The 18,024-nt window shown below is 38.5% G+C and overlaps 2 protein-coding genes and 1 long non-coding RNA gene across 8 annotated transcripts in view; 1 reads left to right on the top strand and 2 right to left on the bottom strand.

Annotated features, from left to right (window-relative positions):
- Window positions 1-122: 122 nt before the first annotated feature.
- Window positions 123-14,101, bottom strand: LOC136236260 (uncharacterized). Of its 5 annotated transcripts, none has more exons than XM_066026388.1 (6): window positions 12,407-14,096; window positions 11,007-11,093; window positions 7,332-7,394; window positions 4,663-4,726; window positions 4,541-4,611; window positions 123-1,201 (listed from the first exon to the last, which is right to left on the bottom strand). In XM_066026388.1, the coding sequence occupies exons 3-6, from the start codon at window positions 7,332-7,334 to the stop codon at window positions 176-178; spliced, it is 1,164 nt and encodes a 387-aa protein (XP_065882460.1). In that variant the 5' UTR covers window positions 7,335-7,394; window positions 11,007-11,093; window positions 12,407-14,096; the 3' UTR covers window positions 123-175. The 5 variants fall into 5 exon arrangements, 3 of the variants coding, with proteins under 3 accessions (XP_065882460.1, XP_065882462.1, XP_065882461.1); XR_010692046.1 differs by lacking the exon at window positions 123-1,201 and adding an exon at window positions 1,312-3,446 and having other exon boundaries at window positions 12,407-14,101; XM_066026390.1 differs by lacking the exons at window positions 4,541-4,611; window positions 4,663-4,726 and adding an exon at window positions 7,196-7,272 and having other exon boundaries at window positions 12,407-14,095.
- Window positions 14,078-17,830, top strand: LOC136236262 (uncharacterized). The gene is made up of 3 exons (XR_010692052.1): window positions 14,078-14,160; window positions 14,212-14,341; window positions 15,425-17,830. It is a non-coding gene; the product is annotated as an uncharacterized lncRNA (long non-coding RNA).
- Window positions 15,648-18,024, bottom strand: part of LOC136236259 (uncharacterized) — a 4,516-nt gene continuing 2,139 nt past the window's right edge. For both annotated transcript variants that reach the window (XM_066026386.1, XM_066026387.1), the window contains exon 6: window positions 15,648-16,834. In XM_066026386.1, the coding sequence (XP_065882458.1) occupies window positions 15,758-16,834 (1,077 nt within the window). In that variant the 3' untranslated portion in view covers window positions 15,648-15,757. The remainder of the gene's footprint in view (window positions 16,835-18,024) is intronic.

Below are 18,024 nucleotides of genomic sequence, written 5' to 3'. Positions count from 1 at the left end.
CCATGGTACATTCAGATAAACCATGGCCAGCTATGGTTTATCTGAATGTACCAAGGCTGACCATGGTTTATGAGATATGTACCATAAAATTTCCCTTTGATCTTAGGTGGCTTCATGGTACATAATTTAAAGTATGAGGTTAACACACAAACAACACTGATGTAGCTATAGCCTATTAGTCATGTATACTCAATTGTTTGATTGATTCAACACAATAATCTAATACATCATCAACTATCGAAGCTGCAGTGGGTCGAGTACGTGACGCTATGGGAATTTTGGTTGTAATAGTGGTCTGTTCATGAAATTTCATTACTATTTTGAAGAATCCAACTTCTCCATGGTTGGTATAGGCTATGCCATATCCTGTAATTTCCTTAACGTCACAAAGGTCATTCTCAGAAAAGGATTCCAATTTTTCGACAAAGCGTGATACAGAGGCACTCACAATGTTTGCATAAAGCTGGTATTTCAGTTTCTCAATATTTGTACAATCATTTTTAACCTCAATGTTTAGAGTAGTTGTAGAACTACTTCCACTCTTTACTGGTCCACTGATGTCTTTCTGTTCAATAGTGTTCTTGATAACTAGAGTACTTAGGGTATTACTGTGAATAAGTATGTCACCACCTCCAGAAAACTGACAATACCCCTGGGTCTGGGTTATGGCATCAACTAACATTACTGTGATATCTTTACCTTTGGAGGAATAATAGCTCTTGATGTTTTCTAAAAGGCAGTTCCTTCGTTTCGATTCCTTAGCAATAGGAAAAGTATATCCAAAATGTAGGTTTAAATTTGTTCCTGAAATATCTCCTGAAAAATCATTCTGAAGATCATACTCGGGATCTTCAACCAATGAAAAATAAGACCAACCCACATTTCTATTAAGAGTCTTCGAAAATTGCATTGCAGGTGACGTATCTTCTACTGACAATACACCGTCAAAGTTACTAGCACTGGCATCAGAACACTTGGTAAGCCGACCAAATAAATATACAAATATTTTAAGTGATTTCGAGTTAATCTCCAAAATAGATCCATCGTCATCAACAGGTATTATATCTGGATCAAGTTCTGACAACAGATGATTAGGGTCGATTATCATTTTAGAATGAATACGTTCCTGGTCACGCTTAATTTGCAGCCACACTTTACGTGGTTTCGATGTACTCATCACAAACAATACGGCATCGGCATCCTAATAAGAAACAAAGTATGATACACAAAATTATCTTACACAAAGGGATAGTTATAAAACCTGGAATGGAATGGAATCAATCAGGCTTCATTACAATTCACAGCCACCATAGATAATATACCCCCCCCCCCCTCCCCTTGGATTGGAAACTGTGCCGCATGCCCATAGACTTTGTACAAGAACCGATGTCAGGCTGGTTTTGTGCCTAAGCAAATTTTCAAATGGTGGACTGAATGACTTTATCCTTAGCATACTTTACAAAGAATCCTTTAGAGCCTTGTTTTTTTCCTGAAGAAACCATTGAAGGGAAGTGGGGGGTGCAAAACCTGCCGGTGCTTACTAGTTTCCAATCCATATTATCTACCATCACACATCGGTTGACCATTGCAAATGCTGGCAGATTTCAGAACCCTAAAAAGGTTAGCACGAGCAATCGCTCCCATTGACACTGAGGTGTATTATAGTCCCTCAGGAACAGGCAAAACTTCTGCATTGGTAAAGACGACCAAAATAGACACAATCCAAAACTACATAATCGTCATAGCAACAGCTTTCCGCCATTTTGAATGGGGCGAGTTTCAAAAATTATGATTGTGTTACATTATGATGAATAAAGCTTGAATTAGGGGTTATTGTCGAACAATTGGCCGTGGAAGTCTTCAAGGTTGTAAATTGTTTAGAGGCCAGTGGTTATCGAGTAGTCTCGTCCCCAGCCGCCCACACACTCAATCACGCAAAGGTCGTCTGGCGACATTGACCCACATTCTTGGCCCTGGTGAAAATAGTGGAACAAGCATGATTTTAGCGTACATTCATGCTTAACATCAAATAAACAAACTTCCCAGCAGCTTGACTGAGTGATGCTTAGGAAATCTCGCTAGTGTGAGCGGTGATCACCCATTTACACCTTATGTACAAGAACCTTCTTAAAAGTCGATTTTTAATAGATACAGACCGCAAACAAGAACTATATAGAACAACTACGCTGGTTTTTCAACGGTAGACTTTATTAATGCGCACTTCCTGGGCCAAGAAGTTTGACTAGTGTCACCAGACGACCTTCGCGTGATCGAGCGCGTGGGTGGCTGGGGACGAGACTAGTTATCGGGGTTGAATAAGGCATGAAGTATCGACAACCGAAATTGCCTTATTGGCCCACACGATAAGCTCTACAGAGTACATAGATAGTATTTTAGCATTCATTACTGCTGTAAAATTATTGGTGATCTTAACTGTAGTACCTCCTTGTACAACTAAACAAGGCAATTAGTGCTATTGACTGTTTACACCTTGTTCATACCTGATAATCACCTGCTTTTAACCAGAACAACAAATTTACAGTGCTGAAGGCTTCCACAGACTATTGCTCAACAATACCACTTAGTTCAAGCTTTCTTCATCGCTGAATTTCATGCAGTGCAGTCAGTGTTATTGAAATTGGCCCCATTCAAAATGACGTCCAAAAAGTGGGCGTGGTTTTGGATAGTGTTTATTCACAATGAACGCGTTTGAAATATTTCCAGAAGGACATAACATGGCAGATCACAAGATAGAATAATGTACAATTGATTATGCTGTTATACTACCGACAATCTTCATGGCATTTCCAGTGCATACTACGCATTGCGCATAATATATAATAGCATAATTTCCAGCACATTTCCAGGTGTCTTCGAGGATTTAAAAACCTGAGGTAACGTCAATAATTACCAAGGTGTAATGGCATTCAAGCAGCGTTAGGCTACTTCAACTAAATCTTATGTTTCTTGGGCCCAACCGACCCTTTGTTTTTCAGTGCAAAAGAATAATGATAATTGTCCAATTTCCAATTTTCCAAATGTTATCAGCTTCATGAACGTGAGAAACGACGGGCATATGATGAGCATGTTAGAGAGGTTGAGAGAGCTTGTTTCTCGCCATTGGTGTTTGCAGCTACTGGTGGCATGGGGTCCACAGCTACAACAGTTTTTAGGAAGCTGGCATCTATGTTGGCTGAGAAGCGTAGCATCAATTACAGCACATGCCTTTTTTGGCTGCGATGCAGACTTTGTTTTTCACTTCTAAGATCCTCAGTGATGTGTTTAAGGGGTCATCGTTCTTTAAGACACAGTCCAGTAACATTGAATGTTGATCTGGCCTACTCCGAGGGTCGCTTGGAGTCTGACGGCCTTGTTTGATTGCTGGTATTTCCAGCTGTCCAGCACTTTGACATCTGGTGCTGGGGGTGGTGGCAAGGGCAGTCCATCTAACCGGGGAAGAAAAAAATATCACGTGATCGCCTTGTAAGTAAAGATATTTCTATAAACGATCCATAAGCTACCTTTTAAACCAAAGCCGGAAGCGGTGCAAGATTTACCATTTTGCACAGATATTGCTTTTCAAACAGCAAGAACGAGTATTTTTATTTTGCCTACCTACCGACCCTGTAGTTTGCTGAATTTGGCCCGAGAAACACAAGATTTATTTGAAGTGGCCTTATCTTACAGAGAGCCAGTCTCTTAAATAATGAGGTAGTTTCAGCGATCACCTTTCCCAAGCGTCCTACAGGCTGCAACAATCCATGCGGCCTAATGAACCTTTTCCATAATGACATCACTACTAAAAAATGGCGACCTCTATTTGGGGTACTCTAATGTTTTCAAGTACAGGGAGCATTAGGCGATAAATGAAGATTTATTGTTTGTGCACTTCTAGAAGAAGATATCGAGCTAAAACTAACAGATATCGGTAAAAGGTAATGAAATTAAATCGTCCATATTGGTTTTGAAAAATTCGAAAGGTTAGTATAAATAGCATTTCGTTTATGTTATAACCATACCTGATTGCTCCGCTTCGGTACCGTCTTTATTAGCAACTAAATAGCTTATGAAACGTCATCGCCCAATGCTCCCTGTACTTGAAAACATTAGAGTACCCCAAATAGAGGTCGCCATTTTTTAGTAGTGATGTCATTACGGAAAAGGCTAATATTTGAGTACCGTTTAGTAAGCTTGATAAATTAGATGTGTGAGACTAGCAGCAAAAGTGTAGAACAAATTCGAGCATGGCTATTTGGGTTACAGATTGAGGGCGAAAGTTAATAAAAGGCTGCATTTCTTCCTCGCACGTATGCTGCTTTGTCGGTGCTAAAAATTAATACCCAACAAAGAACTAATTACAAAACTGTGGGTATACACAAGTGTCTTACTAGCAGGTTTCTTCGCTGAAAACAGACCTCAAGAAAACTCTGCATACCATTGTCTAATAATCGATAATGGCGAGATAAAAGAGGTCTGGCCACATGAGACTACTTTTAGCACTACTTGTTATCCACACTCGTAGCTACGCGACACAACTTACTTTATGGTCTTCCGCTTTTTTGACAGAATAAGGGTGACACTTGCGAAGTTTCAGGGGTGGTGGAATGATCTCTATCATAACAATAATTTATATCCAGTAAAACGTCAGATGCACATACGTACCTGGAGTCGAACGTTTACGTGATAGTTGTGCGCACATCTCTTTACACCGCCACAGCCTCTTCTCCTACAAATTGAACAAAATACAAAACTGGACAAACTGTCTATTAAACAATTTGACAAAAAAAATTTATTGGTAGTCGATAAAATTTTACTGCTAGTCGATAAGTTACTTAACCATTTTTACAAATAGTTACTACACGTGTACCACATGTCGCAACGTGGATAGTGTTCAACGTCTGTCAAGAAGGCCAGTCACAAGGCCAGCGAGTGGAAGAAACGACTCCGTAGTTTTGCAGCGAGTGAGAAGTTCGGAAGGCACGAGAGACCACCGAAGGGGTCTGAATGGAATCTGATGGAATGCTTCCATACAGCGGATACTTACTTGTCATGCTCACCAGAGTGGCAGTAGGAGCTGTACCTGCCAGTATCACCCCCCTGTAAGTCGTTTTGTTGTCTCACTGCGTACTGGCTTAATTATAATTATTATTAATTTATGTATGTAGCTATGTGCTTAAATTAGTGCTTAAATTAATGCTACCATACCTGCTAAATGTGCATTGCTTTGTTCATAATTATTACAGAGCCCTTATGCACAAGGACTCACACTTCTGGCTGCTTCCGCTCCCAATGTGGGTGGCCAAGGCAGGCAGGTACTGGGCAGGTTACTTAAAAGTCGTATTCATAATCAATTTATTATTATTAGGAACCACTAATGTCATCAGTAGTTGAGTTGATGGAGCAGGTAACATAGTATTGCTACTCCACCAGTAGCCATGCTTGCTACCACCAGCTACTCCACCAGTAGCAATGCTACCACCAGCTACTCCACCAGTAGCAGTGCTACCAGTAACATCACCAGCTATTCCACCAGCAGCACCTCACTGCAGTCAGCTGCTGCTCATGTGACAGTGGGTTCCACCCCAGAAGAGGTAACAGTTGTAGCTGGTACAGTATTTAATTTACACACTTACTAACAGTGTACTGTGGCACTGGAGCAATCCACTTCTGGTTGTGTAGAAGGAGGAGCAGCTTCGATTGCAGTAAGCTGCTTATTGTAATTATGCCATCATTCTATGTACACTTGTACAGAGGCTCAGCAGGAAGCCAACTGACTATGCTGTTTGTGTGCCTGCTGCTTAGAAGGATCGTAAGAGTATTGTTATGACTGTTGGAGACCAGGAGTGGATTGGCAGAACCGTGTTCTCTTCACGAAGGCAGAGCCTGTATACTACTAGTGAATTAAAAACTGTTAATTTAGAAATGGAAGTAGGGATCAAGCGATAAAAACTACTGAAACAAGTGATTTGAATGATGGCAACTACTACATTTGTGGGGAAATCCTTACATTGGCATCTCACCACGTCACCATATATGTTCAATGCCAAAGTAGGGATTTCCCCACAAAGCTATGTTGTAATAGTTGCCATCATTCAAATCACTTGTTTCAGTAGTTTTTATCGCTTGATCCCTACTTCCATTTCTAAATTAACAATTTTTAATTCACTAGTTTGTTAACTTTTTTTGGTATAGGTCAATAAATCACTTCAAGTTATACACTTACTAGTGGTTCGAAGACACATAACTTGGGTGATAGGTAGTAACACTGTATGCGTGTGTGTGCATAAAAAATCAAGAACAATGTGGAATTTATAATTGAGATATTTAATTTTGTAAAAATGTATGAAATAGTGTGAACATTCAATTTAACAAGGGTATCTTGAATAAACTACTTGAAATAGATATGTCACACCCTCATTTCTGACATGAAAGGGTGTTACCACAATTACGTCATCATATTATTAAACTACAGCCAATTTTCGGATGTCCCAACACTTAGCTTTTTGTGTGTAGCTGCTAAGCCAAGCTAACAACCTGTCCAATTACTTTATATTATGGAAGCCATATGAGCTAATTTACAATTGACGTGTAGCTGACTTCTAACAAAATGTTATCTAGTTTGCATGAAGCCATACTAAATTTTACGAACACACATGTTTATGTCTCCCAGCCCAGCACTTACAATCAATACCAACATGTTGGATTCTACTGTATATATGAGGTTTCTGGTTAGAAGCCATGCTCAAGTGGTAAAGGTCTTTGCCATAATAGGAAGAAATTAATAAAATTCACAAGGCTTCTGTGGGGAAATCATTCTGCAATCTTTGTAATAATTATAGCAAGAGTACATAATAAAAATAGGGAGGGAGAGTGTCTAACTAGGACACCTTCAGCCAAAATCACTGCGTATTATAGAGCATCCACACATTGGTAGAGCAAAGGCTTTACTTTATTCAACACCTATCAACAGCACTCAACACCTATCAACAGATCTCTATAGTCAGTAAAAGTGTTGATTTGTTCAAAGATCATGGTCTTTTCAATAATACGCAGTGATTTTGTACAGGCTGTATTGGCAGTTAGACACTCTCCCTTCCTATTTTTATTATGTACTCTTGATTATAGAGACAATCTTGATGCTATGTACATATTTCAAGAGCAAACAAAAATACAGTAAAACGTGTAACATGATTACTTTGTTAAAAAAGCATAACACTGTATATGATAGTTTGCCTTATGTCACATACAGAAGCCCCATAATCCAGACACTGCCTGCATGTCATAAATATATACCATATACTAAAAACAAGATATAGAATAAATAATCTCACCATTCTAAGCTGGCTACATTAGTTTCCTGACTGATGCCATCTGCTTCTGTGAACACATACCATCTAACAGAGGATTAATATCAATAGTGACACGCTCACACACTACACTACGCACATACACTAGACTAAGGGTTGTGTGTATGTGCCACGCATGTGTGTGTGGCAATGCCATCACCACAATATGTGAAATCAAGAGAACTCTTGGTGAAGTGTTATAGTATTTAATTAAGAAGTTCTCAGTGTAGGAGTTTTATGCCAGTTTATACTGGCCAAGTTTGAATATAATTAGTTGCAATGTAGGCAAGGACATGTGGGTAACTTTTTTGTCCAAAGTATATATATATATATATAGGCCCTGCCTGTCACATATTATCACTCTGATCAGAAGATAGACTTGGCAGTGCAGCTCTCCTTGACAAAGTAATAAGTGAGTACATATAGAGAAAATTCTTCTGAATATACAAGATCTGGCTTTGTATTGTGTTAGACACTCTCCTCTGGATATGTTAGCACAATGCGTGCTAGTTATTTGAGTACAGTTTAGTACTTTATCAGATCCCTCTCAGTAGACTGCATAGCTGCTACCAATTGTTGGGGTCTTGTAATATATATATGGCTTTAGCCCCCTGGAGTAACTTGAGACTATTTTGGTGAGAGTTACACAGGGATCTGACCTTTCACCTTATTCACTAGAAATGAGGGAGTGTGGTATGTGCTTGAGTATCATGTTATCACATTCACTTGAAATTGAGTGGGCACTTTTTACGCAGGATGACTGTTGAGGTTTGGCCATGCAAAGGAGCAAAAAAAAAAAGAAGGCGATTAGTGCATAATGTGCTAATTGACACTACTGGTACACAGTGACTTATTATCTGCATGGTTATTATGTGCTAACCACATTTAAGCTATTAGTCTACATTAACTCTTGATATTGTGATATGTTTATTAACACAAGGCTGTCTATTTGCAGAATGGATATTGGCATTACTGAACAACACATTGTATTAACTTTTTACATCACCGCAACAAACACGGAACAAACATTTCAAATAGTGATATATATTCCAATAGATTACATATTAAGAAGCATTTGTGATTTATAGTTATCTATGATATCATTGAAGTGTACTCTATATACTTTACTGTATAGAGCAAAACCTTGGTGAATAGTTGTTCAACTCTGCAAATTCTCCAATAGCGTTTTCCACCAGTAATTATTTATTACTGTTCCACAGCAAATAAATGTGTTGGAAACTGCTGCTAAGGGCTAAATTATATTACATTATCATAAATTAACTACAAAAATTTAATTCAATAAGTTGGTTATAGGGGGAATGTTATCGTAGAGTGAAGTGTTCCATTATACGCAAGAGTCAGCACAGGCAGGTCCTCCTGGGATAGTATCCCACAGCAAGCCGTGCCACATCACACACATATTTGAAAGCAATGGATACTGTCATCCCATATTTGAAAACAGCAGAAATTCTCTTAAAATTTTAATCAGTGAAGTATATTGTCACTACATTGTTGGCAGAAGCCGGGTCCCACCCTCAGTGTAAATAGGTACAGTATGCCAGCTGGTTCCAACCATCTACATGTATGCTATGGTTAATAGTTGGTATTCATTAAGAGGTGTGTATTATAGGGGTTATTAAACAGTGGATCCAAGGACTGGGGACCCAAGGTCTCTGGGACCCAGTGATTTGTGGAGTTTTACATACTCTGCAAGTCACGGTGGTTAATGTTTAGCATTGCAGACACCACTCCCTCTCTGTTGCAATGTTTAATACGCATCTCTAAAAGGGACTACAACTGCCTGAGTCAGAGTATTATACCACTCACACTGTTCTAATCCAGAAACATGTGAGCCATTTTGTTTACAAGTATTAAGAGAGAACAACTATTAATAATGATGAGTAAGCACGTATGGATACAATGTTGCAGCAAAATTTATGTGGTGCATCCACGACCACATATGACAAATGCCACAGTGGGCATAGCAATGAAAAATCCAAAAAAAATGTTAAAGATTAATTAATTCTTACAACTAGAGATATGAATCCTCACGAGCAAATATCTATTCTACATTACCACATCATTATGTTAGCATTTTTGTCCTTAATACACAAAACAGGGAGAAAAAATTAACTTTTACCTAAATTTTACATTATTGGTGGTGTCAATTTCTTTAGTCATCTGTTAGTATGATAGCATATATAAGTCACGAGTTATCACAGGGAATTTTCATAAAAAGAGAGGGGCACTTGTTGCCCCTTTTGGGACGCCACAGTAAATCTTAAGATTTCAAAATGTCATATCTTATATGACCAAGGGTTCATGAACTCTATACACACCATCCATTTGAAACTTGGAGCGATCAATCATATGTACAAAATTATGTAAAACTGATAACATACATAATTGGAATTTTTGGCTTTTGCTCATGTTGAAATCGTCGTGGTTGTCCAAATACCTCTTTACATAGATATGCATAGGAAAACTACATGTCATATCTTACAACGCATATGCTATCCAAATAGAGGATATGCACAAGTTATTATTCGAATGAAAAATGATCAATTAGATGCCAGCGGCGCCAAAGTTGACGGTGAATGAACTCTCATGAGCCCATATAAAAGTGCGGGTAGTAAATGCGGCTCGGACAGAAACTCGCCACTCAAGTTACGACATAGAGCTTCCTACCCACCAAACCTTCCTTTCCAGGTATTAGGATACATCTGTCTGAAAGAAGCGTTCCCAACAGGTCTACTGTCTACTTATTGAAGCGACCCGTACTTTTTGCCATAGGCTACAATACATTGGTTCACCGTCGTGACGCAATCAAAAATCACGTGTTTATTAGAATATTTACGGTCAAACAAGTTGTGCATATCGTCTATTAAGAGTGGTTGCTTTAAATATTGTCACCTAGTCTCGTGTAGTCAGGCCCCTTTTTTTCTTTGAGGGTTGGACATGAAAAAGGATCTAGTACAACGCCAGCTCTTTTTCTGTGCAGGAATTCACCCAGTCTAGGGTGGTTGCTGATTTCCATTAACAAAGACTTCTTAGAGGTGACCAATCGCAGGCTTGTCTCAAGCAGCTAGTGGCTAAAATAGTCAACCTAGGAGTTGTGCAAGACCACTTGCACATCTATGCAATGGCGAGTTGTTGCTCCTTCACTACTGGCTCTGTGTTCAAGACTGCGTAAGGAGGGGCACTGTGCCTCTACAATAGATGCATGCTGCTTTCATAATTGGTCACCTCTAAGAAGTCTACATTAACAACAATCAACACCCACCGTAGACTGGGTGGATTCCATGCACAGAAACACAGCTGGCATTGTACCAGACTCCTTTCCTTGTCCAACCTTAAAATAAAGCGGTCTGGTTACACGAGACTATTTGTCACCTACATACAAATTATACAAAATTCAGGTTATAGGGACAACAGTTATTAGTTTACGCCATAAGGCCCTAATATTAAACTTGTCCATTCATATAATTGTATGGCAACTGATACATTACAATGGTTTTTAGTGATTATAGAGCGTAAAATTTATTTGTAATACATACATATTTTTTTCTTTTTAGGCAATAATACTATGTGTACAGAGCCAATCTTGATGATAATGTGGGTGAATTGATTTTACATATTACTCACATTATTGCAGCTTACTTTTTCATATTGTGGTGATAATGTTCCTCTGTTTATGTCGACTGGGATGGAGGACACATCGCAGGATTAAAGAACTAGAAACACGTACTGTATAGAAATAATAGAAAACATTATCACTGGTTGCTGGTATAAAAATTATTGAGTGTAGAGCATTATGTATGTGTAGTTTGCAGGTGCATGCATGCATCACTTGATAATCAAACTATGCCTAGTGAAAAAGAAACGATGGGAGAAAGGGCCATGGACAAATAATGGGCCCTGAGCTGCTTCAGCTTGTTCTGTTGGGTATGTATATTATATGTGCCTGTTGTTGGGTTGCAATACCAACTCCGGGGCACCGCTGGGTCTCCACTGGCTACCCCAATTATGCAGTATCAATGTTAAGCCTCACCCCCAAGTACAGGGATATAGTGGCTCAAATTCCCCACCTTGGGGATAAATCATTAGCTACTTCCGCTAGATCAAATCCCCACCCTGAGGCACATTTTTGGGATATCAAATTTTACTTACTGGATATCCTGAACACAATCTTTTCGGATATCCTACAGATAGTGACATCACTAAACTTTTGGTTGATAATGCGCTTGTTTTACAAAATAGAAGCAAGGATAATATTGATTGCATTTGTAGCACTGATGTTGTGGATCAAGGAAAAGCCAACACAAAATTACTAGAAGCTATTCCGATGACTTCAAATTACAAATATCTGTTTCAGCCCCATGTCACCTGTCAATGGGGCTTAGCATTGAATTAATACCCGATTGGTCTTGAAATTGTCGGATGAGACAAGTAGCCATTTGTTGTATCTTCTGTACTTTTCTGCTGTCTAGAATGTAATGAGGTCCCCAAATAGAATTATTATATTCCAGGATAGGTTGAACTACTAAATTGAACAAACGAGTTAGCATGATAGAGTCCAGGCATTCAAATGATTTTTTAAAATTAAACCAAGTACTCGGTTAGGCCATACCTATTTGAAAAATTGTTGATCGGATTTTTTCTAAGGCATAATAAAAAAAAAAACAGGCTGATAGCTAGCTATGTAGCTAATCCTATAGCTTGTCATAACCATGTGGTATTGAATTGTAGCTCAGCAGCGGATGAGTGCATGTTAGCTCCACCCAACTATTTTGTGACGTTTGGTAACTAGCTATCTGAGCCATTAGCTAAGTAGCTACAAAGCCTGCATTTCGCATCAGTACACTGACAACGCCTAACTATTGTTGTCTTTGCCCTGCCAATGCAGAGAATCACAAAATTATTTTAATATAGTCTCATTAAGAAAACCAAAAAGAGAATCACGTGATTTTTTTAACATTCTTTAAATGATTTTCCTGCAAAATTTTTTACAGGCATGCACGCCGCATGCACACACACACAATGGTACGTAGAAAACTCACCATGTTGCAGATCGTAGTAACACTGCTAGATTCATTCTGCTCTCGAACACCTAAATAAAAGTACATAATGTTAACAGCATTCAAAACACACACGCACACACAACACAGATACGTATACACTACAGACAGGACTGAGGTGAGTGTTTATGGCATTAAGCAACGCCTACATGTGAACACCAAAACACCAGTCAGTACAGCTAGCCACAATTGCCATACAAAGCCTTTCCCTAATCCAGTGGATGCTCTAACTTTCTTTGAAAGACATGGTAGAAGACACTCTGGTTCCATCCGATGGTACAGCAACCTGACTGGATGGAATACATTATAAAAAAGTGAGCAATCCAACTGGTCTACCATTTGATCCGACTTCACATCTGGTCCCATCTGTTAGTATTGTAACGTGTCAAGTTGACTAGTATGAAACAAATAGATAGACTGGACGTCTTAAAACAACATTTTGTTGGCCGTTTCTGGTGATCCCACTATCAAATTCACAACATAGAAGACACTCTGGTCCCATCCGTTAGTATTGAATCACTGGAAATCAATGTTTATTAGAACGACTACCAATGATTACTGTCTAATTGTTACACAGTGAGTTTGGTGTATGTCACACAAACACACACAACACTACATGCACACGCACACAGACAGACACACATACCACACACACTCAGACGATGCAACACACACACACTAGCTAATCTGTTTTGATTGTTTCTATAGGTGAAGCAGTTGCAGATGATAACGTGCTCCATAGCCTGCAGGTGTTAAAGACTGAGACATCGTGATGATCGTATCACTATGATGATTGCATCACCATGGATATTATATATGTTTTGTGACTAGAACATGTATATCGTGTAATTTTGAATGATCAATACTTTGAGTCATGACTTACAATATGTAATGATATGTGGGGTGTTTGACAAATGGGTGGTTTCTAATGCCTCTAAAGGTGTGGGCGTTAAAGAAACACCTCTGCAAGGGTGTAATTGAACACCTCATTTTTAACAGTGAAAGGATAATCTAACATATACAACAACAAAAGATGGCTGAACATACAGTACAACAACAAAAGATGATTAAAGCACCGTCAACACCGATTTTCTAATGTGCTTGATTAGAAACGAATAATCTAACAGAGAACGAGTCTTGAAGTTTGTGCTACATGAATAGAGCTTCTTGACGACAATATTACTTGAGTCATTGTCAACAGAAAACACTTCCACCTGTAAATACAATAAACATTGTAAGTTCAGCTACTATACCATATATATTTTACTGAAAACTTGCCAGACCATACAGTAGAATGTATAACTGGTCATTTTGAATTATTTAAGAGAACACAGGTTCCATAAAAATATGATCCACTGTAGGGCATAAGCTGATGATACAGTGTACTGTATGTATATGTAATAGTTATACCATGGCTGCGAGGGATTTTGCTGATATATACATCCAAAGCCCGAGGGCTGTGGGTGTATATATTTGCAAAATCCCAAGCAGCCTTGGTATAAGTGATATATATATCACTCCCACGCACTCACCTGATAGGTGTAAAGACGATCTACACACTGGTCTCATTCTTTTATAGCACAGCTATCACAAATCGATCATGGGTTTATACACTACATTCTCCAAACGTACTGTTATTATGCCAACACAGCACGTTACTATATGATTGTGGGATTGTATTATAAGTTTACTGTTTTGTACTAAATTATAAGCCCACTAACTTCGCTATTGGAACGGTAAGCAAGTTACTATGTACTTTAGACTATAAATTACTGACCTATTTTTAGTAGGTCAGAATATTCAGAATCAGGTCAGAATATTCTCTCAGCCTGCACATCCTCATCAACTTCCTCCATTTCATAACGGCAAGCTATCCCTGATGTCTGCTGTGACATGGAACACAGTAATAAGTACAAGGTATAGATATGCTGGGATTAAAATCTTTGTAATTATTAGAGAAATTACTGCATGGCGTCCTCTTCTTCCAAGGGTTAGCATGGTGTTATTGTATAGTCTGGACAGTCTCCTTTTTATATAGCGTTAATAATGTCCTCACACAACTCTATAGTGGGGGCACGGCATTACAAGAAGGCCACACTTGATGGAGAAGTTATGGGTATCACAGAACAGGTGTTAGGCTGGACTTTTAATGTACTCACGGACAGCTATACATTCCCTTTGTGGAAGCCATAATAATGTATGCTAAGCCCTTTCCCAAACCTGTGATGGTGTCACCAAAGTCCATATGGTTGCTCTACTTTTGTCACTAAACACGTGTAGAGCACGTACGTGGGTGCATGTATGTACATAGAATGTCAACTTTTACATAGTGGGTAAAGGTCCACGTGAGACTTGGGGTACCCACACCTAACACAGACATGCATATATATAACATGAGCATACCATGCATACTACCTTTTGACACCAACAAACATTTGCTTGTTGCATTGCAAATTCGATGGCTTGTATGTATATCTCTATTGATGACATTGATAAAGAATCAGACCACCCAGAACTTTCTTACAACATTGAAAAAGGAAGCTTTGCTGCTATCAGCATTCAATATCTGATCTGAATAATGTTGATTGGATCTTATATTATAAACTGGTCTTGTACGCCCGACTAGGAATGAATCCAAGTTCCCTCATGCATGCATGGCTCAGAAGTTTAGAATTACCCTGGGATCTAGCTATTAATTTCAGTATCTGTTTATAAGTAGCAACTGATCAGTCTAAAATAGTGGTAACTTACTGTGAGGTTTCCTGGTTGTATGTATTCCCAGCCGCTTTTCTCTGGTGTGGTGCTTATATGTAAAGTCTTGTATACTAATTTACAGCAAATCAACAATTGCTAGAATCTGGCGATTTCTAGGTATAGGCATTACACCAGACCCTTTTGGAGGGGGCGCTTATAATCTCTAATTGATAAGTGCCACCCAGGAGAAAAACAGCTGGGAGCGAGACTATGTACTTGATTTTGTGTATTGTTTTAACTTCCAAGGTGCAATTGACGACACTACAAGGTTGGAAATCCACTGAGTTCGAATACATCGATTCAGTGAAAGTGTTAAAGGGAACCAGCTGTGGCCAAAGCGAATAGGCTGCTAGCCATCTCACGTGCCAAAAACCTTATGGTGATAAACAAAACTGCACCAGTGATTTCATGTGCATTGATATCAGTGAACTGCCCAGTCATCCTAGTCAAGATGAAGTATTGTCGAAAATGAAAACCTGGCTAAATGATGGCATAATAAATTCAGAAACACAAGATCTACAAGTAAAGACATAACACATGAATAGTTCAGTATTTATAACCTACATGACACATGAATAACTAATCTACAAGTAAAGACATGACACATGAATAGTTCAGTATTAAGAAGTTAATGTTCATAAAATAATTCAATGCAGAATCGAGAATTGCAGCTGATGATGCTGGATTGTACATATTCATTTCAAATTTAGTCACAATTTTCACAGCTTGACCAAATTTCATTTCCACTTTATAAAATCCAATGCATCCTGTACCTGTATATGCTGCACCATATCCTTCTACACAATCAACATTCCTAATAAAATCTTCATTGCACTCATCGATGCAAGCTATAAAATTACCCACGCTGTGTACGATTATATCACCAAAAAGCTGGCACTTTAAAAGCTCTTTGTTAACTGCTAATTTTTTTTCCTCCACTGCAAAACCTGAGATAAGGTCGGACTTCTCTATAGGAGATGGATGGGAAGGATAGTCATCTTGCTGCTGTGAAGAATGAGAATCATCACGCACATCAGAAATCACCAGTGACTCTTTTTTAATGGTAATATGTATGTCTCCACCTCCTGAAAATTGACAAAAATGGTCAGTATTACCTGGAGGCATAACCTGTGCTATATCTACTCTTGTAAGTGACAGATTCTTTACTAATGCATTATAAAGACACTTCATGCGCTCTGCTTCATGCTTTGGCTCAGGGAAAGCAAATAATGGCTTTAAATTCAACGATTTTGGATCTATAAAGTGCTCTGTAAGATTTAAAGCTGGGTCTGGGTCAAGACAAAAAAAAGACCACGCAACATTTCTTTCTAGCTTCATTTCAGGTACAAATGGTCGTTCCTCATCCGTGTGACAGTGTTTAAAATTATCAAGAGAGGCTTTTGAACATTGAGTCACATGTTCTTTATCAAATTTGTAAACAAAAATGCGCAGATTGCCTTTCCTGCCCTTGTCTACAATGGTTCCATTAGGTCGTGGGAATCTTGCATTATTTTTCCGTAGAGTGTAAAACAAAGAATCTGTAGAAATACTGCAGTTATGCAATTTGAGCACATCTGAATTGAACAATGATGAAAGTTTCAATGTCAATTTGTGTGTGTGGGCCATATCAAATATAAACAAAACTGCATTGCACTCCTGTAAAGAATAAAATAAACTAAGTTACATATGCTTCAACTATAGTACATTATTATTATCATTACAAGGCCAGTAATGATACTTTATTTGCTATGAAGCCATACATCATTGTAAATTATTTCTAATTATTTCAATGCTTGAGTGATGCATTACCAGCTTAGAGGAGCATGAGTTTGCTAGGGTTAAGTACAGTTATGAATGGAACTGCGTAATGCATACCACTACAACCACCTATTCAGTTCGGTAGGCATCACCATTATTGTACAACAGGGTATAAACAGTCCATTTTTTTGCCAATCTGCCTAGATATCATCTAACTTTTTCACAAAGGCACTTCCGCTACAAGGCATCTCAATGGTGGAATGGACTACATACGGATGAAAAATTTTACTGCTGCAATTGCTGACTGTCACTCTTATTTGTTTTCATATAGCATATTTAATTTTCTTTGTAAGTAGCCTTTGTGATAATTATAGTACTTATGTAATTTGTTTTGTACTTGTAAGCTATAATGTATTTGTTTATTTTGGCAAGGAAGAATAGCAGTTGCCAAATTGTCAGAGGGTAAAACATAAATCAAGAAATTTATGGGAAGGTATAAAAGCTGGAACGGAATCAATCGGGACGTGTGCCTTAAGAAAATTGCTTGAAACAGATTGCAAAACATTTCTAACTACTATTCGCACACACTATGTGATGGATATTAAATAGAAAATTACGTCAAATAATGTGGTTAAGATTGAAAGATAACTTTAGCGCTATTCTAGGCAAGCAAGTGATGGTTATAAATTAATAATTATACCTTTCACCGCCAGATTTTCCAGCGCTTACACAGTACCTAACTACAGTACAGATTTAAGTCAACATTGCATTTGCTCGCGAGTGCGAGTAGCTCAGCTCGATCGAGGCTGGTAGTAGAGTGCTGTATCGCTCGCTCGAATACAGAAGCCACTCGCGAGTTCAGAGATGACTGCTCGCTCTACTTCAGTTTGCGAGTACCTTGGTACTCTTTTTCTTGCTTCTATAGGCTTAGATGAGGCAAGATGAAGCTGCGTACCGAGCGCCTTTCTTCAACAGTGACCACTCAATTTAATTTTGGCAAATATAAACATCGGATCGGTTATCAGTATCGGCTGCTATGTAAATTTCGATATCATTTTATCGGATAATCGGCAAAATCCATATCGGTG

The sequence above is a fragment of the Dysidea avara genome, chromosome 10, assembly GCF_963678975.1.
Source record: "Dysidea avara chromosome 10, odDysAvar1.4, whole genome shotgun sequence".
In the NCBI taxonomy this organism is placed as follows: Eukaryota; Metazoa; Porifera; class Demospongiae; order Dictyoceratida; family Dysideidae; genus Dysidea; species Dysidea avara.
This window is presented reverse-complemented; position numbering and strand designations above follow the sequence as displayed.